Here is a 26,629-nt window from a genome sequence, read left to right as displayed (position 1 = left end):
AAATGACAGGGGGTGTCACATTAGCTATAAGGGACATTAAGGGCCTGCTGATCGCCATACTTGGTGAGAGAGCAGACGATGTATGGAAAAGAGCAGGGCACCCTGGTGTAACCATAATTAACACTACCCATGATGGAGCGCCATTTAATAATTGTAGAGCAGCGGTGTGGAAAGCGCTACGAGTATTGTACCCAGACACTTCCGAAATGGGAGCTATAATGACTCGAAAAATGGAAGAGTCAGAGGATCTGTTGCTTTTATATCCAGAATTTTCAAGACGCATGGGTGCTCGAAACGCATGAATCTTGGACGAAATCTATTCCTGTATTCTACCATATATTGTGCCAAGGGTTACCAGAACCGGTGCAGAAACAGCTCAAGAAATTAGTAGGAGTAGAGGCTAAACCTTGGGCCGAAATACAGTTGACTATTGCACATTACCGTAGATTGTTGCCAGAAAAGAATCAAAAAAGGAGGCAACTCGTAAGGGTGAGGAAGCGAAGCTGGTGTAAAAGAAACTCTCGAAGGAGCTATGCTGACCAGCCCAGCTGAATCGAACGTACAACGGGCGACTAACCCGTCGCAGAATAACCAGGGTAACACAGGATTTTACCTGAGGGGAAGGGGATTCAGAGGAAGAGGATGGCAGAGTAATCGGGAAGGCTTCCAGAATAATCAAGGAGGCTTTCAAAACGTGCAGATGGGCAGTCCAGATATGTCATATGGACAGATGGCCCAACCACTGGCAGTATGTTAGCTGGGTGGTATAACAGGGAATGTGGCACGCGCATGCAGAAGCTAAGGCAAGTGGCAAAATGGACAAGGAATGGGAGCAGGCACAGTGAATCCGCCTGCTATCCCACAACAGGTCGGTGCACCGAATCACACAGTGCAGCAGCAAGCGCTGGGCTTGAGCAAGGTGTGCAGCAAGGGGTTCAACCATCGAACATGGGGGGAACCTGCCACAGGGGCAATCCCAACAGGCACCGCCGCAAATGTCTCAGGGCAGAAACTCCGGAAGGCGAGGCAACCCTGGGAATGGAGAAAATACACAAGCATACAGTGGACCGAACTTATATATGAAATGGGACAGCTCGCTGGGAACCCTGATATGTTCTATCGTATCAGTGACGCCAGACCCTAACAGGGAAGCAAGGGTAAATGTCGTCATCGTCATTGGGGGGGGGGGGAATATTTCTTCTTAGTTGACACGGGCGCAACACGCTTGTGCATACGAGAAGGCAAGTTTTCCTTGTCCGGCCAGGCCATAGATACTCAGAGTTTTACAGGAGTTCACAGCAGAGTTCCTTTTACGGACAACCTCCCCGTCTCAGTAGGAGAATATCTGAGATGAATGTACCTTTTATTATATTCACGTCAGACCCCAGTAAACATTTTGGGTCGAGACTTAATGACAGTTGAATATGACAATCCCGTTCATAGAGGAGGGCATAGTATGCTCCACTCCAGGTATGCATTATTCGACCGTGTGCGAAATGATCAGAGCATGCTAGGGACGCATAGCCATGAGACCTATACCATTAGAACCAGAAGTCTTCGCATATGGCGTGCGTGTGCTTATGGTGGGATTGTCAGGCCTCGCAGATAGAACTATGAGAACGCCTGATGAGTTCCTATTCAGGCCAAGAATACCTATGCATGAAGAAGAGGGACAAGTATTTCCCTTAACGATGCATATTGCAGCAGTACGAGGGGAAAGTAGTAATGGTCGAAGGGTTTGACGACTAAGGCAGACAATGGTGTGCAATTATCGTAATCGAGGAAGGGTATTGAGTGACTGATGTCACCGATGACAATCTTTTCGAAGAACACCCTGACTTAGAAGAGACGAGGGTGGAAGTAAGTCTCATAATCTGGGTCAAAATATTCAACCGAGATGTGCCACAGAGAATGTTGTTGGCGCTGAACCGTCCAGCGTACTTTGATGACGACATGGCCGAGGTGCATGTCTCAGTATGGACCACAGGACCCTATGACGTAGGCCTCCTGAAGGGGGTAGGAGAGGTGAAAATTAAACTAAAACCAGGAGCAATTCTACCAAGAGCGCGACAATATCACATGTCCAGAGAAGCGGATGAAGGGATTGCGAAGGCAATTTCTGCCATGATGGATCAGGGCAGCCTAGTGACGTCAGAATCACCCTGTAATACAGTGATTTACCCCGTCAAGAAATCAAAGGGAGGGTTGTGGCCTTTAATCCAAGATTTAAGAGCATTAAACGATATTGTTGAAGCTGAGTTCCCTATAGTCCCTAATCCATCTACGATCTTGTAACATACCGATCGAGGTGAAATACTTCACGGTGATTTGAAAAATGCCTTTTTCTCAATTCCGTTACACAATGATGTCAGATCTTGCGAGTCATGTACATTCAGACAAATGCATCTGAAGAGCACAAGATTGCCACAGGGGTATTGTGAGTCCCCGTCCATTTTCAACAGAGTCCTGCAAATGGACCAAAGCAATATTGCAGTAGACAGTGTCTTGCAGTATGTGGATGACATTCTGATCTGCAGCACCACTGAAGAGCAATGCAGGCGCGATTCAGTCCAGCTATTGACTATACTGGCAGAGAAAGGAAATGAGGTTGACAAGGAAAAGTTACAATACTGTCAACAGGAGGTGCTATACATAGGCCAGTTAATCTTACACAAGGGGAAAAAGGCTACTCCAGAAAGGGCTGAAGCTATCATGAACACGGCTAAACCGCTCACGATAAAGCAAATGCAGAGCTTCCTAGGCCTGTGCAATTATGTTAGAGCATTGGTCTTCGACTACAGCTTGTATACCAAGCCCTTGCTCCAGGCCCTAAAGAATGCCCAGGCGACAAAGGAAAAGATTGAATGGACTGAGGCAATGGAAAAGGGGTTTGCAGAACTCAAGAGGTCGATTTTGTTCGGCGCCAGTTCTCGGGATTCCTAATTATGCAGAGGAATTCTACCTGTTCTCACGCACTAATGGCAATGTTATGACGGCAGTACTTGCCCAAAGAACCTCGCTGGGGTAAAAGCCCCTGGCATATTACAGTGGGAACCTGGACCCAGTCATGAGAGGCCACTTCCCATGTGAACAAAGCTTAGCTGCCGCAGCGTTCGCCATAGAGAAGGCGACAACCATTGTAATGGGCTGTTCCATGGCGTTCTACATCGAGCACTCATTATTCGCCATCTTGGAGAAACCAAAAGGCACATTGATATCACAGAGGGCTTCTGCCTATGAAGTGATTATATCTAATCCATCGATCAAAATAGTTCGATGTAAAACTGTAAACCCAGCTACGTTCATAGCTGAGCCAGTCACTGAAAGAGAGCTGATACATGACTGCGCAAACTTTCTATGATGAAATCCCCAGGGTGAAAGAAAATGCCCTGGCGGGTGGTGCATCGTTTTCATTGACGGTTCTTCGAGAATCGACCAAGAAGACAGACAAAGATATACAGGCGTTGCCGTAATGAAACACATAGGAAACAGAGAATTTCAAATACTCGTCAGTGCACAAATACCATCTCATTATTCGCACAGGCTGCAGAATTATTGGCGTTGATACTCTCCATTGAGAATCATGCAGACCAGGAAGTCACGGTATACGGTGACTCCGCCTATGTGATGTCAACAGTGCATGCAGGTTTAGCGCGCTGGAAGAGGAGGGGGTTACCTCAGAGCAGACGGCATGCCAGTGCAGCATACAGCCTTATTGGACAGGCTGATCAAGGCACTACAGCTCCCAGTGGGCATAGCGGTCGTGAAATGTGCCGCTCATACTCACGGGACAGATTTTGTCACGCGGAAATCACGCAGCAGACACGGAAGCCAAGCGTATGGCATCCAAAAATGAGACAATCATGGAAATAGAAGTGGCACACAACCATGAACGAATGATGGTAGCTCGAGCCACACCAGAGGCCTACAGTAATATGGGGCAGACTCAACTGGTGGAGCTTCAAGGGGAGGCACCGCAGGACGAAAAGAACCTGTGGAAGCGTCGGGTGTTCTTTAAACCCCTCAGATGGGTTGTGGCGGCAAGTCAGCACTGGTAAGCCAGTCATGCTGGTAGCCCTATTTTAGATAGCATTGGAACAGCTGCACTACCCATTTCATATGACAAAAGAACATCTTGCTGCAATGCTCGCAGAAGACTGGTTTATACCGAATTTAGCGGAGCATGTTGCATTCTTCATGGTGAACTGCATAGTCTGCCAGCAATTCACCGCTGGGCACACATTAAAAGTAGTGAGAGGAGTCATCCCCTTGCCGAATGGGCCTTTTCAGCACTTACATATCGATTATGTCGACATGATTCAAGTGTATAACGGGTACAGGTACTTAATCGTAGTGGTGTGTCCATTCTCTAGATGGATAGAAGCAGGTCCCTGAACACACCCAGACTCAACCTGTGCTGCCAAATTCCTGGTGAGGGAAGTGTTCCCTAAATGGGGGGGGGGTATGTGAGGGGATGAGGTCAGACAATGGGGCTCATTTTGTAAACTCAGTCTTTGAACGCATTAGCTTGCTGCTTGGTATAAAGCACAAATTCTCGTCGGCATATCATCCGGAAGGTAATGGGCGTTGTGAGAGGCTCAACGGCTTGTTAAAGGAACGGATAGCCAAGTTGAAGCTTACTCTAAAAAAGGGATGGCTGGGATGGCTGCACTGTCTATCACTGGCATTGTATGCTCTTTGGAACCAACCAGGCTCCGACCATCATCTTATGCCGCACGAGATAGTTACAGGAAGGAGCATGAACACCCCTCTTACCCCACGAAATAGAGCTAGATGTGATGCCCAGTCAACCCGAGAGGTCCTGGGAACCGAGTTGTCGGAATATCTGAACTGCACGACCTCAAGCCGCCTTATCGTTTCAGACCAGGTGCAGCGACAACAAAAAGGGTGCAGCACAACACAAGACCCAGTAGGAGGTGCTGAAACAGACACAGTTCAAGGTCTATGTATGCCAATCATCTTCCCTGGTGATGCCGTGCTGGTAAGAAACCACACGAGAAAAAGGTGGGACGAGCCAAGATTCAACGGCCCGTTCATCATAGAGGACTGCACTCCCACAGCCGTTAAATTGCAAGGCAGGCGAGCATGGATGTTCCTTAATGACATTAAACCCTATATTGGTAAGATCCCTCTAGCTGCACCCCACTGCGAAGAACCTACAGACAATGGGGAAGAACCTCAGCACGTGCAGACGAGATCCATGACGAGGAAGGACATATGAGCAGCAAATCCAAGACAAATGAACTCTGTTTGAAAATTGTGGCTTTAATCCGGACATTTCCTCTAAGTTAAAAAGGGGATAAAGACACAATGGACACTCTTTGCATCTTAGTTGCAGGGTGAAGAAGAGAATTACGCATCGAAGCCACAACGCATTGACAATACAAACTTTTGAACCAAGCCACACTTAGGCATTGTTGAAGAAACCAGACTCTGATAGACTGTAAACAAGGACTTTTCGTTAAAGAGCTTAACGCAGTAACCTGAAGCAACCAGCACCAAGACGTTGTTTTGCACATCTCATGGTATCGCCCAGCAGAAATCTCAGATGGGATGTACTCGCCTACTTCCAGTTAGTGGTAATATCATACCCGTCACTTGTAGGGAGAGTCACCAGTGTCAGACTTTATTCAAGATCCTGCCAACAAGAAAGTAATCTGGCAACTACTGACTGTCATCGCGGAAGCCTTTGCAGAATTACCTGTACACAGTGATAAGGACACAAATGCTTCAACCACAGGTGATCATTGATGAACTCACTTATACGCTTTTCTTTTGTATCATAGAGGAGTGCCCAGGACTAGTCGGGAGAACCACGGACACATTAACCTACATTAGAGACCCAAGAAACACAGAACACTTGAACCAACTGTGGATCAAGCTCAACTACGTAGTGGCAGTCCACGCAGCAGGAAAGTGTAAAGACTGTTCACGTCAAAAGAAAGGCCTATGATCTCGAAACCAGCAAAGCAGGACAATGTCCCTTTCACCCGAGGACAGCCGCCTGGCTCACAATGTCCCATTCCGTCTAGTCACTGACTATCCTGATATGGTGGGGAGACCTGCCGAGGTTGACGTCATCAGAGATCCAGCTAATGTTGCACACATGGGAACACTCCTCCATGGGATCATGCTCCAGGTGGAGCTGTCCAACTTTTAGCGAGAATATCTATGGAGATTCCAGTGAAACCTTCCGCCGAGGGACAGATCGGAAACGAGACATACTCTTCATCTTTCGCCGAGGGACAGATCGAGAAGAGCAGAGCAGAGAAGAGAACTTCACCGTTGTGTTCTATTTTTTTATTTTATTCTTATTTTTATTTTTGTTTCATTTTGAGTGATACCACTTTTTCCATCTTTCCGCATTGAACAGGTTCCAGCATGTCCTCAGGAGTGAAGCAGATTCGGGGAGTGCATTGGGAACTTACCTATTTTGAATATGCATAATGAATGTGATTTGTCAAAGGTGTTAGTCTAATCTTTTTCCATAGTCCATTATGAGAACTATTTCACATAACCAGAGACAAACGTCAACCACAAGAGGGGGACACTCGAAGCACTTGACACTTTATGATACAAATCTTTTGAAGAACAAGAACGGAGTAAGTGAAAAGAATTAAACACTGACAATTGACTCATGATTGAAATGGGGCCCAGAACAGTAACTTGGTCCTCCCGCAAACAGAGGGGTGCCCCCGCTTCCGGCGAAGAAAATGCTGCCAGCTGTCGTACCGATCAATCATGTGTCAAGGCATAAAATGAGCAGCGCCGCATAGCAATTTGCTATGCGATTCCATAGGTTTGCTAATTAAATGGACAGTTGTGTAGCAAAAATTGCTATTTAAGTTACCATGTACAATGAAAGCACAGTTCACCCTGCATTCCACTCTTGCCCTTGGGCCTCTTTCCACCCCTTTTTCTCTGTTCACTCCAGTTCAAAGAGGGAGAGAGAGGGAGAGGGAGAAGCAGTAATCGTCGCCACCACTCTTAAAAAATAAATAAATAAATAAATAAAGGCCTGTGCAAAATTGGTTTTTCTTTTTCAAATAATTGAAAACCAGAAGTAACTAGATGATGCATTTATCAAGCCACCTATATTGTGTCTGGCAAAAACTAGTCTGTTAACTTTATTTTTTTTAAACAGCCTTGTAATTCCATTCCTGAAAATTGAAGTTGTTAAATAATGCATAATTACAATATTTCTACTGTAAAACACTGCATCATCTCCATGCTTTTCAGTAAAGTTTAGGTTAGTGTATCTAAATCTCAGTGTCCACTAGATTTCATTTTGTTGGGGAAGATGCATCACATGGACGAGTGAACACTTTTGAAAATGTTCATGATCACACGGCCAAATGCTTTTAATGGCAAACCTAGTTCTGTAACCTACTGGTTGCATACATCTGTGCAACTGATGATCAACCCATAAGCTGATCCCACACCTCTTGATACTTACACCATGTTGCTTTTTACCAGCTACCCCAAAAGTGAGATGGACGCAAACTACAATATTCTACCTAGTTTGCCAAGTTCTCTGTCTGGTATTCTATCCATTCTGATTAGTCTTACTTTCTTTCCTCTAACATAATGAATACACAAAGCTAACTAGTTGTTTGCACAAAGTAGTGATCAATAGTTCCTTACAATCTGTGCATCTACAGGTCTACTGCACTACCACTGTTAGCGTTTCTATATCCACAAAAGAATCTCTCCCGGTTCATATTCCCGTTAGTTTCACTGTTCTCAATTACGCTGCTTCCCCTTCTAGAACGCAGCATCCGTTCTCGGAAATTAGTGGATTGAGATGTTGCTAGTCCTAGGACTATATAGGCACAACTGGGTTTGTAGACAAGCACAACATAGAACAGTTGGGAGTTAAGGAGCTCATGGAGTATTGCTAAACCTTTTTTTTTGTTTTAGCTCCCATACATGTAGTTAGCCTCCAGAGCTCAATTTGCTCTATTGCAATATTGCATTATATATTAGCAGCAGCGGAAGAGAGTTGGACAAACTGTTTTCAGAGCCTTTTAACAAATCTATTTGTGTTCGTTCATGCAGCTAACCGTTTACATTTTTCAGCCACTCATCCAGGGGTTGTGAAGTCTACTTGCCCGCTGGCCTAGTCAAGTAGATTTTATGAATTGTGAGCACCATTTGTAGGGCATGTTTGAAGCTTTTATTTAACGTTTACTAGTTTGCAGTAGTTTGCAGTAAATGTCAAATAAAAGTTTCACTGTCCACGGCTGACCAAGTGTTTGTGGTGGCATGCACCATTTTACAGAAGGCACATTTACATTTGTTGTCATCCGTTGCCAAGGGACGAGTGCATTTCTCTTTGGTCGAGTAAACTAAGTTACGCGACTGGCAGGCAGGCCTAGTGGAATGTAAAGAATGTGCAAGGCCTGACTCATCACACTGTCTTACCTCAGAGGTACAAAACAATGCTGTATTGATGCTCATTGTAGGTCTTCGGTGCAAATAACTTCTGGTGACATTAAAAATATGAGTACAACATTGCTAATCAAATGTGTTTGTTTGCTAATCAAGAACATTTAAATTACCAAACTCAGCTATCAATTTTTGAAAATTAATGTATGCCTTTTGTGTATATGCATAGTAATTATAATTGTTTTCTGTCATTAACAATCAGAACTGCATTTTTCATTGGTGCACGAAGCGTCCCAATCTCAGTGCACCCACAAAAGCCCCTAGACCCTATATAGTAATCCCAGTCCCAAGAAAATCTGATGTTAAGGTAAACGAACTAAAATTTAATGTAATTAGCAGCGACTCATACACACTTGAGGTAACGAATGAAGAGAAAAGCTGGAGACAGGTTCAGCACGAAATGAATGAAAATGTAGCACTGACCACTACACGGGCACAAACACTGAATGCATACGAACAAGGCCAAGTGTCAATGGCTCCAGAACCTCGAATGATGGCAACAGAAAGTACGAGACTGCCCACCAACCAGTCCCTGAAAATAATAAAAGTAACCAAAAAGAAGCAAGTGAAAGACCAACTAAAGAAGATATAGCAAAAGCCCTCAAGAAGACAAAAGCGGCTACGAGAGAAGTCACTGAAAAGACACAAATGCTGATAGATCATTTATTCCCGTTCATAAACAGCAAGTACACTACATGAGGAATTGAAAAACAGAACCACACAGACTGCAGTGATAAGTATGCCAGTTCCAACACAAGAAACGAGCACCAGGCCCAATATGCAGCCATACGTTGGACAGATGGTACACAGGTGGGGGTTGAAGGAGCTCTATGAGAGAATACAAGAAGAGAGAAAAAGAACCTCAAAACCTTCTCCTACCACAGCGATACAGATAATGAAGCCTGCTTCACCGACCAGAATGCCCGAGAGTCCTCCAGCAAAGGAAAGTCACACCAACGCATTTAGAGATGTAGTTATAGCTGACTACAAAAGGACACTAAGAATCAAGAGAAGCCCACATGAAGATAGCAGTTAACTAAACAATTACATGGACAGCACAGCACATCTAGGAAACAACATTTGGTACCAACACATGAAAGAGGTCGGAAGAAGAAAATCGGGAGAATGCTACGTCTGTGCACTTCTACCGTACAGCATGGGAAAATCCAAGATCTTCGTAGCTGTAGAAATTGATGTCCCAACATCACACGTAGCAATGTGCAACACCAGAGGACAGTTTATGGGAAGAGATGCCTCATTGATATGGGCAACATAAACAGGATATCCCGATGAAGATGACTATATCTAGGACATTAAGACAAGAAACAGAGCTCATACCAGGAATCATGTGATCAGGTATGCAAAGCCAGAAGCGAAAGGAGCAGGCACAAGATGGGGAAATTAACCCGAGACTGAACGTCCAAGGTAAAACTCCAGAAGAAGCCCAAATTTGGAAGAATGGAGGCCAGATGCAGATTTGGGGAACCGTGCTTTCACCAAACGGATGGGAAGGAGGAGTAGTGATATGCCGAGCAAGGAAGCAATAGAAAACTCACAAAAACTGTGCAAACCTCGTTGGTGAAGTTGCTAACATGGGTCGAAAACGGAGGAGGACCACTGCAGGTAGTGCCACTGGAAATCCCAAAATTGTGCTTCAGGAACAATGGCACGGGGAAGATGGGAGAGAATCAGAACTGCAGACGCATCTTTGAAGCTCCGGGTATAACTCGCGGAACCACAGTAATTATGGATCATTACTGGGCGTGTGGATCCAAGGCATACATAAGACTGCTGAAAAACTGGGGAGGCATATGCACAATAGTGAACGTCTGTGTTCCTGCACTAGTGATCCCGAAAAGTGACCCGAGTATGGACAGTTTCCCGAAAGCAGATGCTCACATGAGGAAGAGGTCGTCTGTGGAACTGGTATCCTGAATGAAGAGAGAGAGAATTACTTTTCTGCAAAATCAGAAGAGGCATTTTATGCGATACCTTACGAACACAGCCTCGCCTCATCAGTATTCACAACAATACTCTTGCCACACATCCAAGTTGGAATAAATATGAAATGGTTGCAGATAACCAGATGGAAGTTACTGCAGACCATCAACACCACCATAAAAGGATTTAATGCAATCAAAGAAGAATTGAGAGCAATCCGATTGATGACCCTCCAGAACAGATATGTACTCGACATGATCACTGTGATGGATGCAGGTGTTTGCGCAAAAATAGGAGAATCATGTTGCACATTTGCACCTTTGCATGATGAAGAAAATGGAACGTTAACAGAAGCCATAAGTATGCTGACAAACCTAAAGAACCAGATTAACGAAACCGACAAAGTGGGTGATAACAGCTGGTTTGGAGCAATATTCTCATGGGTCCCACAATGGATGGCGAAAATATTCAAGATTCTGGAGCCCTGCTATTGATGATACTACTAGGATATTGTGTTATCAAGTTAATCCTCACACAATGCCAGAAAACTGTGAAGAAAGCTATTGGGATGAAAATCCTGGTCGATGTCAAACCAGGATGGAAGCCCAGAGACCTGACTGATGAAGAAATAAGAGACTGTGTGAGGGCTAGCGAATTTGCGCCAGAAGGAACAAAGTTTGTGTATCCCAGAAAACGACAAAGGTACGAAGGAAATTGGATCTATTGCAGCCCAAATGGACAATGTCAGCTCATGACCTGGAACAAAGACGAACATGTAAAGACAGCAGGAAGTCTGAAAGGAGTGATAAAAATATGGACACCAAAGATACATACGTTCACACCATCGTGTACAAACCCAGAAGATGATGAACGAGAAGCAGAAGAGCCAAATAAGACCAACCCAAAAGAGGATGCAGAAGTGGTTGATGAACCGACCAGAGGGGGGGGGGGGGGGAGTGTAGAGGAGGTCCCAGACATGGTCTGCACCCCAGCCCCCCATTTCGAGGTACCAGGGACATACTCACCAAGATGTGACGTATGAGGAACAAATGAACCAACAGAGAGCAACTCTAGGCCTCTGCCCAGTGCCCATCAGAAATGCAATACCTGTCGAAGTGCCTATAACCAGACCGCCATGGGCAGCTCGGTACCCACTGAGACAACCGTACCAGCAGCTGACACAAAATGAAGACTACTTGCAGGCCGTCCCGGAAGAGATCCAGAGAGCCCTAATGGAGGGTAAATGGTGACGACATAAGAGCCTGGACAGTCGTACAGATGCACATAAACGACAAATGAAAAGGATAACATGAACATAAACGATGAACGAAAGTTGACACACAAGGGCGAAAAGCTAGGAATAATGTTGTAATGGACGTGTAAGAGAAAAGATGTTAATATAAAGAAATGTAACCAATAAGTGAGATGAACACATGTAACTGACTAAAATGCCTGTAAATAGGCTTGGAACGCAAGAAGCTAAGAGAACGATACTGCTTGCAATGCTTACTAGAAGAATAGAGCAGCAAGCGCCAACTATATATCTACCTCAATAAAGCACACTATACAAGTGAGACTCCATTTTGTAAAAGCAAAATTAAGCCCAGGCTGCAAAGGGCTAACCAGGCCAAGATTCATATTCCAGCCAAAGGGAAGAGCTCATGCTTGGGAATTCGAGGTCAACTCCAAGAGGGGAGGAGAGCGGCAGCTTTGGAGAATCGAGACTTCAGAGCATAGCAGCCAGGTCGAGCTAAAGAGGCCCCAGGCAGGTGGCGAGGCTACGGGAGAATCAAATACACGAATGCAAGGAAAATGAAGCAGATTCACGGTGAACAGACACGTGACCAGCCAAGGGCAAAGAGGTACCAACGTCTGTCACCCAGAACCTGAGGATGCCATAACTTTTCCAGATAAGAAGCTACAGTTTCTAGGCCATCCTCTGCCAACTAATTGACAAATAGCCTTAACGTACTGATTGATGGAAGGGAGGCAGGGTGAATCTTGGGGCACAGGGCACCTGGGTGTCTATTCTGCATGCTGCTAATTAAAGTGGAGATTTATGCCTAGGGGTGTAACCCACCCAATCACAATGGACCAAATAATCTAGGGTCCTATAGCTGTAGATTAGACATCGTGCTTGTAGTGACGTCTACCACGAGTGATGTAGAGGGATGGGCATAGACGCCCACCTGATAAGTTATCCAATCCTCATGCTCTGTTACCATATACAGATATAGCACCTATACTTAAGTTACCTTTTCCAACCAATAGAATTGCATGTCGAACTTATGAGTTTTACACATCAATGATGATGTAAATTTGCTATAAAAGTTACTGTTTACATGAAGAATTCAGAAGTTGATGCGAGACAGGCGATCGCAACACTGCTGATTCCCATTTGTTCCCCGTTTTTTCTACTTGTCATTAAACAGACTTCCCTTTGCCAAACCATTGAGTTGTCATTATTGATTTGTGTCGGAGTAAGAGAATCCTGCACCCCATCCTCCACAAGGTGCAGCTATCTCGTTTTAAGGTGCCTGAGGGCGAGCTCTGAATCTCAATGGGCCCGTTCAGAGGTCGCTCCGCCCTCCGGTACACTTGGTAGGACGAGGATGGTTTTGACCATCAATTATTGGTTAATTAAAACTAAGACACCGGTACACTTCAACAATGCATCTCCTGGAGCAATACCACATGCCCCTTCATTCGTTTAAGGAAATTGGAGACCTTTTTCTTTTAATTGGCACACCCAGTCAGTCTCCTGATGTTCCAACTCTGAATCCTCACACCCTGATCCAGAATCTGTCACTAATCAAGTTATTCTTACAGCATCCTCGCATAATGTGCAGATATAGGAAATCTTACTTGATATCCTGAGAGAAATTACCTTAAAGGAAAGGAAACGCATCACAGGGGGGATGGGATTGGTACGCAAAAGACAGCACATTTTTAATAGACCATTATTGAAGGCGTTGGGGGTGGGGGGAAGGTGATATAGGGGAGGAGGGAGTGTTATTCAAGTTGCAAGTTATGAGCTAGCAATGAAAAGTTACTCACCACTTCAGTTCACCACATGTAATGGAATTCGTCATTTGTATAGTGCCTTTTCCCATTGCAATGGCTTCAAAGCGCTGTAGGCAAGCACATTCGGGGGATTGAAGTCCAAGTGTGGCACATTTTTCAGGAGGTGTGTGCATTTCGACCAATACAAAAGTAGGTAGAGAAGCCATCTCCCTGTTAGCTACTCATGTTGGCTGGCATGTGAATGGGTACTGCAAGGAAGTCTGAAGAGTATGTAAGTGCAGGAGACTCATATGTCCAGCGAGACCACATTTCTGCTGTGGGGGATAGCTGCGTTCTTATGGTAGAGATGTTGTGCAATGTGTCTTAAGTAGTGTGTGATAGCAGATGCGTGGTGGCTGTGACTTCGGCTATCTTCCACAAGCATGGAGTGTGATACTTACCCATGTGTCCTGGCTGTTTTTTTGGTTTCATAGGTGTGGTGTGGATTCTGCATGTGGTCTGGAGTTTATTATCTGTCGGTCAGTACATTTCTTGGCAGGTCCTTTGTTGCCCCGCCTACCTGTGATGTGGTTAAATAGCCCAAAGTGTGGCATGGGTTTGTCAGGGTGTGGGGGATCTGAGAGGGGGAGAGCGGAAGCCAGGTCTTGTGTCCTTCGGAAGGCAAGGTGATCTTCTATGCATTGGATGCTAAGGGGAATTGTGTTCTAGATTGAGGGGGCTTGGACGGAGAAGGAGGATCCCCCTATTTATGATGATTTTAAGTGAGGGATCACAAGGAGTGCAGTGCCTGATCGCAGGTTTCTTTTGAGTTGGTATCGGTTGAGTTTCTGCTGAAGGTATTGTGCATGGACACAACTCTCAATTTCCTACTCGCCAAGAGTTGAATAGTGGTAGCCCTTGGCTAATGGCAAGTGCAGATCTTGAGGCTTAATTAGTGCAGACACTCATCTACAAAACCAAATGTTGCCAATCGTTTTGGAGTCCTCCTTGTAAGAGACCTCCAGATTACAACCCTACCCTATCCTGTACATAAGTTTCATTTTGTGGGTGCCCTGTAACAGATCCACTGTATTATATCTGTTGACAACAAGTAGCACTGTGCCTTCTACAGTTCATCGAAGAGTAGGACTAGCCACTGACTCCAAATGACACTAAGCCTTCTCCCCTTAGCCACGAAACCCAGCACCTCCTTCTTACATTGCCCCTTTAAAATTCCTCTCAGGCTAGGGCCCATGGTCAGGTGCTCAACCAGACGGTCCCATGACAGGCCGCCTTTCTTGGTTAACATCACCCCAGTTAGGGGCATTAAGCTGGAGGACGGTGTGACTTTTAGGCCAAATTCTGCAGACCATTACATGCCTGTACCTCTATCCTGTGTAGTTACCGTGGTCTTTATTAACATCCCTTAGTCCCGCCTTTAAAGGAGGGGTCTAAGCTCCTGCCCACCGTGCACAAACAGTCAGTAAGGGCACTTCAAGAAAGTCATGGCCTTGAAGGTGTAAACCAATTTGCGTTGAATTTGTACAGAGCAGACCAGTCTATTTAAAAGGACCGTAATAATTTCTGGGTAGTTCCCAATGGTACATGATTCTTCACCCACCTCATCAATATCCCTGCACTCAAGTACTTAATATTTTCATTACACAATTTCCCCCACACCATATCACAACTGTATACTATTTGTGGTAAACCCTCACTAGGTTGAGGAAGCTCAATACTGACACTGACTCCCATGGGCTCCAGTAAACTTTGTGTTCTGTTTAACCAGCCGCCAGGGCAACCCACTACTGGCTCACCTTATGGTCTGAAGAACATACCCGCCCAACTCCTCCACTCCACCTGCGTCCTAAGGCTCAAGGATAACCGTCCCCATAGTCCAGACAGCACCCTACTCCTCTGCACCATGATGACGTTTCTCATACTCCTCACATTAGCATCAGGCACTGTTCCTCCACTGCAAAGCCCTTGTATGGCGCACGCACCTCCCACAGGGTCCAGAAAGCCTTGTGCTGTCGTTCTCCCTTTGCCCCATAAGTGTCGAGGCTCTCCATCAGGCCACTGTCCAGATAGGGGCTGTTATGAGTGCATCCTTCATCAGGGACCAGGTGGCCCATTACACCTAATCTCTTTTTACCCCTCGCTCCCCCTCCCAATGAGCGCATCACAGGAAATCTCTGCACCTTTTCTCTGGGTGCCATTTTGGGGGCACGAGCTGGAATACAAGTATCACACAGGCCTTGAAGTCCTCAAGCTGCCAGCGCCATCTTGTCACCTACGGATGAGGGTACATTGCATCTATAGCACTAAGAACTGCAATAATTTTATAAACCAATAGAAAGAATTAGTCGACACCCAATCACCACAGAAAAAGTATACAACTGTCCTAAATGTTTAAGCTATTAAGCCCACATGACAGTAACACTCTGGCTTCAGAGTTGTTAATGAACTCGAAGGCTTTTGATTACTCATTAAAGCTGTGAATAATCTTCTCTTATTTTCATTGTGAAAGTACCAGGGTCGGATGTAAGTAAACTGTTTCCTTTCTCCTGTTTGAGATTCCTTCTGTCAACAAGGTTTTCGCTGAGGTCATTGAAAAACATAACCTGGTTGATCCCTTCCATAGGACCTACCTCATCTCTAGCTGCTTTAAGAATCTTTTCATTTCTGTTGGTAGAGCAGCAATCTACTAATGCACATCTCCTCTGCAAGTTTGAGGGTCTGTGCTCTTTCCAGTTCCAGAGTAGCACATTGAGGCAGTTTTAACCACTTGGGGAGAATTGTAGTTCTATATTGGGTATCCAATTTGTCAGGGGTTTAGTTCTAAAACCCTAAAAGATAGAAATTGCTGGCTCAATGAGGAAAATTACCCCTCCGATGTGGAGTATACAAGGAGTGTCGACATCCGCAAGGAAAAAAGACCATGCTCTAAACCGCACAATGTCAGAAGAAAGACTGCTCAAAAAACATAAGTGCCACGGCACCCACAGCTGCGAGCATTCAGGGCGGGAGGTCTTGTTGTCGAAAGACATGAGGCCTTCAATGCCTTTTTAAAGCCCCTTTTGTCATTAGGCCAACGATCGATGAGCCCATCGTTGTCAAGCAAACCGATGGACAAAAAGGTAAATGGACCTTCCACGCAGTCGCTGACGACAGTCCAGACGACGGTCCTGTCCTCGGGCAAATTATATAAATCCAAGCTATTGTCGACGACCAGCGACGCTATGTCCTTCCCATCATCAAGAAAACATGTGCCTAAAGTCTTGAGGGGCTGCAACTACATCGACTACAACATCTGTATCATTGACGACAACGTTGTCGAGTGACCATAAGCCTCCAAAAGCTTCCACGAGGGATATAAACCACATTCAACAACCACTTTGGTGGACAAACCTGTCTGCAGCATATATAAGACCTCCAACATAGTTGTCGATAGCTTTGTCGACTGGGAAACAAAACCCATCTATCACTAAAGAAGCTTGGGGAACTAGGGGCTACTGTCTCATGAAAATCTACTCCTAGGGCCCCTCCAGAAAGAGACCATACAGTGAGCACTATACTAAAGGACACTGGCCGACAGACAGTACATCTACAGGCGATTCCTTCAGCAGTCTCGCCCACTGCCTACTCTGGAGTTATTCCGGCAGACATCCTGCAGCACAAAATAGATACTGAAGCTCAGCAAGAGCAACAGGCAGAATTTTCAGACTCTGAAGAATCTGTAATCGTGCAGGAACGACGGCAGATGCTAATGTCTCCTAAAGTCCCTTCAACCCCAGGGAGGAACATTCACCTCTTTACGTCTTGAGGTCACCAATGGGGACAACAGTGCCTTGACAAAGCACTGCACCAAAGACCAGGACCATGTCACCTGGGTGCACAAAAATCTCAGGCGTAATTGCGAACTTTGTTAACAAATCTTCAAGCGCTCCTGTCTTTACAAGTTCTATTCTCTTTACAGAAGGTCATTACACAGCTGAATTCCGCCTTGGCTAAACCGCATCAGCAGATTCTATCGCTAAAAGTCCCTCCGCCACATCGATCACCCTCTACTTCTGGACTAAATCAAAGTCTACAACGCAGTCTGAGACCCTATTTTGCCATAGACCCTCAAGGTCCAGATCACGCTCAAGACCCAAATTACGGATGGGGTCATAGGGCGGAAGTAGATCGCATAGACCTCCATGGGTCTCGAGCACCCCTTCAACAAACGCACTCTCTGCCTAGAAGGCAAGAACAGGAAGAAGGGGCGCTCACAGACACCGATGGGGATGCCCCCGCCCAAGACACATCTATCAACCTCATCACACTCATCCCTTTGGGGTGACGGCTGAGATACAGACTCGCCAGTTAATGACCCTCTAGAAGAGGCACAAAAACGCTCCCTGCCAGATAACATCTCGGCTTTTCACAATACGATACAAAAGCCTATCAAGAATTTGGCCTAATTGCATCTGAGAAGAAAAAGGAATGTTTCCTCTTCGATCACATGGGGACGAGAAGGAAGGCGTGGTTAAATAACAATTTTAGATCACGTATGGGAGGAGGGTCTAAAAATGATGCATCCTTTTACTGAACCTACAATAAAGGGCCGATGAGACAAAAAGTGTAATCCTTTGGATTTGACACCAAGTGCCTCATCTCACAACGTCCGCAGAATGGTTGTTTCAGCGGCTGCTGGTCAGACGGCCCGCTCGGACAAGCAAGAGTGTGCAGTGCCCCAAGAAAACGAGGGCCGCGAAACAGGATGCTAACGACTGGTGCTACCACAGTCGAGCCAGCAAACTTCCTGGCCCTTGATGCGCATTATGATCCAGAAATGTGGCATAGGCTAGCCCCCATACTGGCACATCTCACAGAAGACCAAAGAAAGGAGACCAAAGCAGTCCTCAAGGAAGGGGAGGAGGCATCAAACTAAAGTATTAAAATTGCAGTAGATGTGGCTCAGACAGGTTTCAAGCAAATCGGCAATGGAGTGGTATTAAGATGCCAAGGTTGGCTTGGGTACACAGACTTTCGACCAGAAGTAAATTACAAGGTGGTTGAAATGGCTTTTGAAGGTGATGACCTCTTCGGGCCAAAGACGGACAAAGCCATCAAAACTATAAAAACCAATTCGGACAAAGTATGCTCCCTCACTTCGTTACAGACCCGGGGAGCATTTTTCCTCTTCAACGGAGCCTCAGGAAGAGCAGGATATTCCACAACCACTAGAGGAGGTAGACTAGGTTTCTCTTGTTACTCACAAGGTTATAGGAGATCCTACCAAGGACATCAGACAAAGCATAACATAAGCAGTGTTGCATAGCAATTTGCTATGCAATTATGTAGTTTTGTTAATCAAATGAACACTTGTGTAGCAAAGTTAACCATTTAAGTTGCCCTCTTCAATGAAAGCACAGCTCGCCTTGCATTCCTCTTGCCATCGGTGCTCTGTTCGTCCTCTTTTCTCTGTTCACTTCAAGTGCTAATGGGGGGGAAAATTCAGCAGTAATCCAAGTACCAAATACATGTGTAGGAGTGAAATAATTTTTTTCTTCAAATGATTGCAAACCAGAAGTAATCGGGATGATGCTTTTATTAAGCTTTTTAAATCCTGTCTGGCAAAGACAAGTATGTTTCAATTTTATATCTGTCATGCAATTGCATTCCTAAAATGTAAGTTGTTAAATAATACATAATTACAGTACTGAGACTGTAAAACCTTGCATGGTTTAGGTTAGTATATCTGAATTTGATAGTGCCAACTATATTTCGTTTTGTTGGGGAAGATGCTTCATGTTGACTAGAGAACATTTGAAAATGTACATTATCACATGATCAAATGCTTTTGTTGGAACACCTAGTTCTCTTCCAACTGGTGCTCAACCCATGATCGAACTCATACTCGTGGACATTCTATATTATCACCATGTTGCTTTATACCACGCACCCTGAAAGTGAGATGACCATAAACTACAATATTCCGCCTAGTTTGGCCCGTTCTATGCCTGCTATACAATCCACTTTGCTTAGTCACTTTCTTTCCTCTTGCATAATAAATACACGGTATCAGGTAATGATGTCCCCATACATCTTCACTACACACCTTCAACCAGGGAGGGCATCCCTCATCGCCTGACTGCTGTTCCTGGAAGAACCAGCCCGCTCTCCGTCAGGGTAAGCAGAGCTTCTGCAACGACAATGCCTGACTTCAACAATCCTGCAATTTACTTTTAATATTATCTGCTGCACGAGCACTGGTTTCATTTTCATAGCTGTGCTGCATTTTCTGTAGCTTTTGTGCATTTCAGGCCGAAATCGGCACAATCCTGATCATTATAAAATGGCTGACGCTTCGAGCCCACACAGTTGCTAGGCAACGACCGCACACCTCACCAGTATGCCCTGATTGGTCGCCTGCATCTACTTCCACCAATACGGCGCACTGGCAGGCGGAAGCCGGCCCTTCACTATAAGACCCCACTAAAGGCCAGATTCTGTCTGGGCCTGTCCGGGCCGTAAAGAAGCCAGGGGCCAGCCACGCTGCCTGATACATCTTCCGATCCAACTTCTGGTAAGCACACCACCGCCCTGACCGCCCTCCCATATCCCTAATCGCGATGATCAACACCTGAATGCATTGAACTCCCACCCTATTTTCCTGAAATCCCATCTGCCTGCCCCAGCCATCCACCATTCATCACTTTCGAATCTTCGATTCTCGCCTCTCCATACGGTCGCAACTACCGCTGCGGTGAAAAATCTGCTTTGTTGGTAACCATCACCATCTACTCACGGCAGATATCACCAATGCTTCCCACCCTTTATGGTCAACTACACACATTATATATGTGCTGATCTGCCTCTCATCGGTGCAACGTGCACTGTGACACGCCACGCTCAGTTTGTAGCTGAAAAAGGTGATCATACACTGTCACCGCTGTTTGGCCTGCATCCGTTCTGTTACTTGTAATTGGAAGATTTCTGTATGATCAATCACTGTCTTTCCATATACGTATTGTCACTCCCTCCCTCACTACGACGTCTTTTGTTAATTTGCACGTTGTTACTTGCACCCATATTATGCATGAACATCGTTATCAGTATCTATATTAATATCGCATATGCATTGTTAACTTCATTACTACGATCATGACCACGCCTGCATTGCCTATACTGTCAGCCTTAGGCGCAACTCCGTGTCCTGCTAGTACCATCAGCCTGCCTCTGTTAGTCTGCTAAAGTCATTGCCTAGTCTAGCATTTATGCATCTTGCTAAGCCCGCCTGGACTCCCAGGCCTACTGACCCTCCATAGTACATACCTATGTTCCACTCCCCCAAGCTGACTTGAGTATCTTTACTGTGAATTTGCCATCCTCAGTCCACATCCAGCTGAGTTCAGCACTACGTGCTACCTTATCTATAGACTGAAACCATACCTTGAGTCTTACTTTTCGAATGCCTGCACCTTTAAACATTACTATGTTGCAGCTACTGTGCCTTGCATCTACCTTTTGCAGCTTATTGTTCCCTGTATGTATACACTTTGCCCAGTAGCGCGGCATTCACTGTGCCCTGCATCTGCCTTCTGCAGCTTATTGTGCCTTACATGTATACCTTGCCCAATAGTCATGTTAGTAAGAAAGACCTTACCCATCCTATTTCTCATCTCAATCAGTAGAGCCTTAATAGACACTATGACACCTACCCATAACCTTAGTACCCTTTGCAGACTGGAAAAATACATAACCATGCAGCCGACCCACTTTGTCACCCCTCCATCTAGCAAATGGAGCCTGTCCCTCAGGATGTCCACTTCATTACCACACCATGACACTATAGCACCTACAACATCCCTGCCGCCCTGGCGATCTGCCCATCTCCACGCAACCACTATCAGGGGTTCAATTTGCACCAATAGGACTTGCAGCCTCCCCCAACTGACTCAGACACACGTTTCACAACCTGTACCTAACAATCCCTGCACTATCACACTTACAAACCTCAGACTTGGCTCCAGATTCCTGCAAACTCGGTCACCACCACCACCACCACCACCATCATCTAGATCTATGGCGCATACTAAACTCATCTGCAATAAGATCAACGTAGCCAAAGCACCCAGCACCTTACTCATTTCCGACACCACCAACCCCAAAGAGAACTCGGCACCCTCCAGTAACCCGAAAATACTTCTGCCCATCAAGGGAGCCCTCATAAATGCCAGGTCCTTATTGGCACACGCCCTGGACATTGCTGATCTCATTACATCCATCGATCTGGACCTATTGGCGATAACCGAGACCTGGCTTCATGCTGCCGCTGGTCCCTCTCTCGCTCCTTAGCAATCTTGGGCAACTATTCTATTACCAGTCTACCAAAGGGGGAGGAGTGGCCGTTATCTCCAAGAATCACCTTAACCTCAAAGCCCTACCTAAACAACCTTTTCCCTCTGCAGAACTTCTATCCATGAAACTCGCGCTCTCCGCCACTAGTAAACTAAAAATCAATTTTGTGTACAGACTCACTGGTTCCCTATCCAAGAGGACATCTCATTACTCCTGTCCGCAGACACCAAACCTAGTTCACAAATACTATTGATGAGCGACCTCAGCCTTTGCCTCCACGACACCACTGACACAGCTGCCACATTAGTAGCCAACTCTATCTCAGAACTTAGTTTCTCACACCGGATTACTCTGCTTACCCACAACAAAGGTAGAATCATTGACTGGACTGCAGACCTGAACTGCCAGACCTCTATACTCGCCAATACACCTTGTGCATTGTCTGACCATCATATTATCTTATTCAATCTCCAGGCAAGCACACCTTACCAAAACTCTGGCTCCACCCACTCTTTCCAGAAATATAAAAAATATCACACTAGAAAAAGTACTTCCCCTAATAAAACCCATCCTGAACTTCACTAATACTGCCGCCGACCCATAGTCTCTAGTGGAATTATACAACTCCCTTAAACACGCCATCGACTCCATAGCACCACAGGTGATGTGCAAAGCCAAACCGCTGGCTTATCTTAACTCGTGGTTGACTATTTGGGTGTCACCTACACTAACTACGCAGATGACACCCAAATACTCATTCCCATCAATGGAAACTATGACCTAGATTCTAAACTGTTGAATCAAATCTATCTTGTCATCCGGGCATGGATGGCCACACGCGGCCTCAGCCTCGATGACAAGACAGAACTACTTCTCATTGGCTCCCAAACCAAACTCAATAAACTGAATAACAACTTCAAAGCCTTCAACATTGACGGTAATATCATACAGGTCTCCAAAGAAGTGAGAACACTGGGATTCTATCTGGACTCCTCCTTAACATTGAACAGAAAGGTCAACGCAACTGCATCAGCCACTGCCTACACGTCTAAATTAATAAACTCATGCAGACTGTTTCTGACATTGGCCAAATGCCTGACTCTAGCCAGAGCTCTCATCCTCACTAAACTTGATTATTGCAACGCACTTTATCTTGGAACTTACAAAAATAACCTAACTAAACTGCAAACGCTCCAAAACAACGCTCTCAGATCGGCCCTCAACATTCCCAAATCGCACCATATCTCAGCCACCAGGCGTGACCTCCAATGGTTGTCCATCAAGAGTAGAATTTCTGGCAAAATACTAGGCCTCACACATCCATGTCTGGCTAAACTAGCACCCAAATATCTGACATGTAAAATCTCAAAAAACCGATCTGCCCGCCCCACCAGAGCGACCTACCAGAACTGTCTACAAGTCCCAAGATTCAACCTCCAGAAATCGGGGGGGCAGCAGCTTCCCCGTACTAGCCCCTAAACTTTGGAACTCTTACATACCCTCCTTCTGCTTCAAAGAAAAGATAAACGAGCTCCTTACTCAAGAACAGTCATAAAGAACAGCTAAAGCGGCCACCTCGATCGTGCCTTTACACTCACACCTGTGACCTACATGATATCCTTGTACCTATTTGCTGTTCCCACATTGGATTGTACCACTATATGTGTAAATTGATCCGTACCACGTTACCATGTGTATATATTGTATAGTTCACCAGTGTTCCTAATTTGCAATGCCTGTACTGTTATCAACGGTTTTGAATGTTTCTGTAACCTTATGTGCCTAGATTCCTGAGGGTTGGGTGCGATTTATAAATTAGTAAACTAAACATAATGTCACCGGGAAAAGCCATTGGCGACCTTATATATGGTGACATTATGTATGGGGACGGGTTGCGTGGATGTCCCCTGCTGCGCTTGTAAAACAAAAGAAATTAAGGGGTTGCAGTGGTGTCCCCCGCATGTTTAATGTATTAATGTCTTCGCAAAAAAGGGTTGTTTTTTTTTTGGGTTTTTTTTTTGGTCAGGAAACATTTTTGTGGGGACATTATTATGTGGAACCAAATACGCAAAGTAGTGATCAATAGTTCCATCAAGTCTGTAGATCTGCAGATCTACTGCAATACCAATCACTGTAGTTGTCTTCTAGAGCTCGCTTTGCTTTATGATTATATTATATATTAACACCTTCAGGAGACAGATGGCCAAACTGTTTTCAGAGCCTTTTATCATATATATTTGTGTCCATTCGTGCAGCTAACCTTTTACTTTTTACAGACGTTCATCTATGGCTCGCAAAGTTCTTTCGCCCACTCAATGGAGTAGATTTTATGAAGGGCGAGTAGCATTTACAAGAGATGTTTGAAACCTTTATTTAACATCTACTTTGGTTGCAGTTAATGTCAAATAAAAGTTTGACTCTGCATGGCTGGACTCTGGATGGCAGCATTGTGCCAAACATAAAGTTGGTTTGTAGTGACATGCACCATTTTACAGAAATCGCATTATAAATGTGTTGTACTCTGTTGCTATGGGTCGAGTGCATTTCTGTTAGGTTAAATAGGTAAACTAATTTACCTGACCTGCAGGTCTAGCTGAAGTTTAAAGAATTTGCAAGGCCTAACTGACTCCTCTCACAAATGTCTTATTTCAGCGGTAAGCAAATCTGCTGTACTGTTGCTCATTTCATGTCTTGGGTACAAATAACATATGGTGGCATTAACAATATTAGTAAAAAATTGCTAATAAAATGGGCCGGTTTGCTAATCAAAAACATTTTAATTAGCAAACTCTGCTAATCATTTTTTGAAAACTAATGTATGCCTTGTCAGAGGTCAAAGGACTTTAGGCAGACGCAAAAATGTAGGGAAACTCTGGTTACTCCTGCCGTCCTCTGAAAGAAAAAACATGCGCAAAATAGAGTTCTCAGTCATTTTCCTGCTCAGTCCATGGTTTGCCTTAGCAAAGTCCTGTGATGGAGGCTTGCGCTTCACTTCACTGCAGGAAAATACCCTAAAAAAGACCTTCTGAGGGACTTGTACAACCAGTGGAGGTAAAATTTAGAGATTTATTTGTGGCATTTGAAACGCATAATCTGGCAGTATTTACTGCATGCAGTATTCCTGCAAATACTGCATGTGGTAAATACCCCACACCTCATTATCAAGCAGAGCAGTATAACGAGTCATGTTTGGAAACACTGCTGATTGTACTGTTCCAAGCTAATTATGAGGCCTTTGGTGTTAGGTTGGTTGTGGTCGAGGGTAGCTCCGAAATTGGGAAATTTAACCAGGGCATCAGATGGGGGGGGGGTTTAAGGGAATCTGGCAAACATTTGTTTTTGTTCTTTTAACTTAACATTGGTTTCTCCAATTAGGGGTGTTTAGTAACAAGGGCCTACGTGACATTTCTTTTGAATGCTTGATATGCTACACGCTTGAGTTGTCCTTCCCTAAATGCAAATGCGTGTATTTTTCCTTCTTTCAGATATCTCCTGTATGATGTGAACCCTCCTGAAGGTTTCAACCTGCGTAGAGATGTCTACATTCGCATGGCATCCCTCATGAAGACCTTGCTGAAGAGCAGCGATTGGGTGCTGGTCCTGCCACCATGGGGGCGTCTCTATCACTGGCAGAGCCCTGACATCCACCAGGTCCGAATTCCTTGGTCGGAGTTCTTTGATCTGGATAACCTGAACGACAACATCCCGGTCATTGAGTATGAGCAGTTTCTAGAAGGTACACTACACTATAACATGGGGTATACACCCAGGAAATGTCTACAGTGCTGATAAACACCTTAACCAGCTTCTTCTTCACAAGATAAGACCGAAGGTGGTTAGAGAACTCTTGATTTTACAAATCATTGTAGAGCAAATTTGGTTTTTGTTAACCAAATCAATATAATCTTTTATAGTGTGCCTAAAATTGGAGACCAATCTCTAAGCGTGGAACTGGGATTCAAACCTGTGTTGCTCTGCATTGTCTTGCTTCCAGGACAAAAGGGTTGCCCCAGAGGTATCCTCCCGGCCCAAGGATGACATAGATAAATGGTTGCTTTTTCTTTTTTGTCTTAGTTGTTTTCCTTCCACAAACTCAAATTCTCTTTTTGCTGTTATTTAAAGTTTTCAAATGTTTGAATCTGAGGCGTTGACACATTGAGTAGATTAGCAATTTTAAGAGACTTGCATTAATGTTACTTTTAGCTTTCCGCACCACAACATGAATTTTGAGGAAACTGGTCTGTGGCTCTACTCTGCACACTTTCATTCTTGCTGTCAAAACTTTATTTTGGGCTTCGCATTTCCTCCAGGAACCACAATGACAACTGCCATTCACTGTGAACAGGCCCATGGCCTAGCACTGTCTCTAGGCGTCTGACAGCAGTCTGTAAAGAGTAGTGTTACAAAAAGCAGTATTTTAAGTTCTGACATTTCACTTTGTGTGTCCATAAAGTGAGGGTCTTCGCCTCGGGCACAAGATCTCTGAACCATTGTATAGCTGGTAAGATTGCTTAGTGGACTGAGCGCTCACTGCAACGATCTGTGTGAGATCTCTAGATCGTAGGTTTGAATCATGGCAAGGCCAACCAACCTTTCATCCTTCCAAGCACGATAAATGAGTACCAACTTCTATTGGGTGATATTGTATGTAAATATGTGCTATGTAAAGCGCTTTGGCGAAAGCACTATATAAATAACACCCTATTATCACAATACAAATACCACCTCATTGCAACGAATGTGTGCTTTACCCCTTTTTTAAATAAAAAAACAAACTTTTACCTATTTTTTTTTTTTTTCCTGATGCTGAATCCTGTCGTAGAAGCATGAGGTGGCATGGCCCAATGTACCCGCATGTACAATATTA

At 44.9% G+C, this 26,629-nt stretch overlaps 1 protein-coding gene across 1 annotated transcript in view; it reads left to right on the top strand.

Annotated features, from left to right (window-relative positions):
- The window catches only part of POFUT2 (protein O-fucosyltransferase 2), a 152,349-nt gene that overhangs the window by 30,011 nt on the left and 95,709 nt on the right, over nt 1–26,629 (top strand). The window contains exon 2 of the mRNA XM_069615864.1: nt 25,248–25,498. Within this exon, the coding sequence (XP_069471965.1) occupies nt 25,248–25,498 (251 nt within the window). The remainder of the gene's footprint in view (nt 1–25,247; nt 25,499–26,629) is intronic.

Source organism: Ambystoma mexicanum, chromosome 9, assembly GCF_040938575.1.
Source record: "Ambystoma mexicanum isolate Mex_15411 chromosome 9, UKY_AmexF1_1, whole genome shotgun sequence".
NCBI lineage: Eukaryota > Metazoa > Chordata > Amphibia > Caudata > Ambystomatidae > Ambystoma > Ambystoma mexicanum.
The sequence above is the reverse complement of the archived record's forward strand: the minus strand, read 5'-3'. Positions and strand labels throughout refer to the sequence as shown.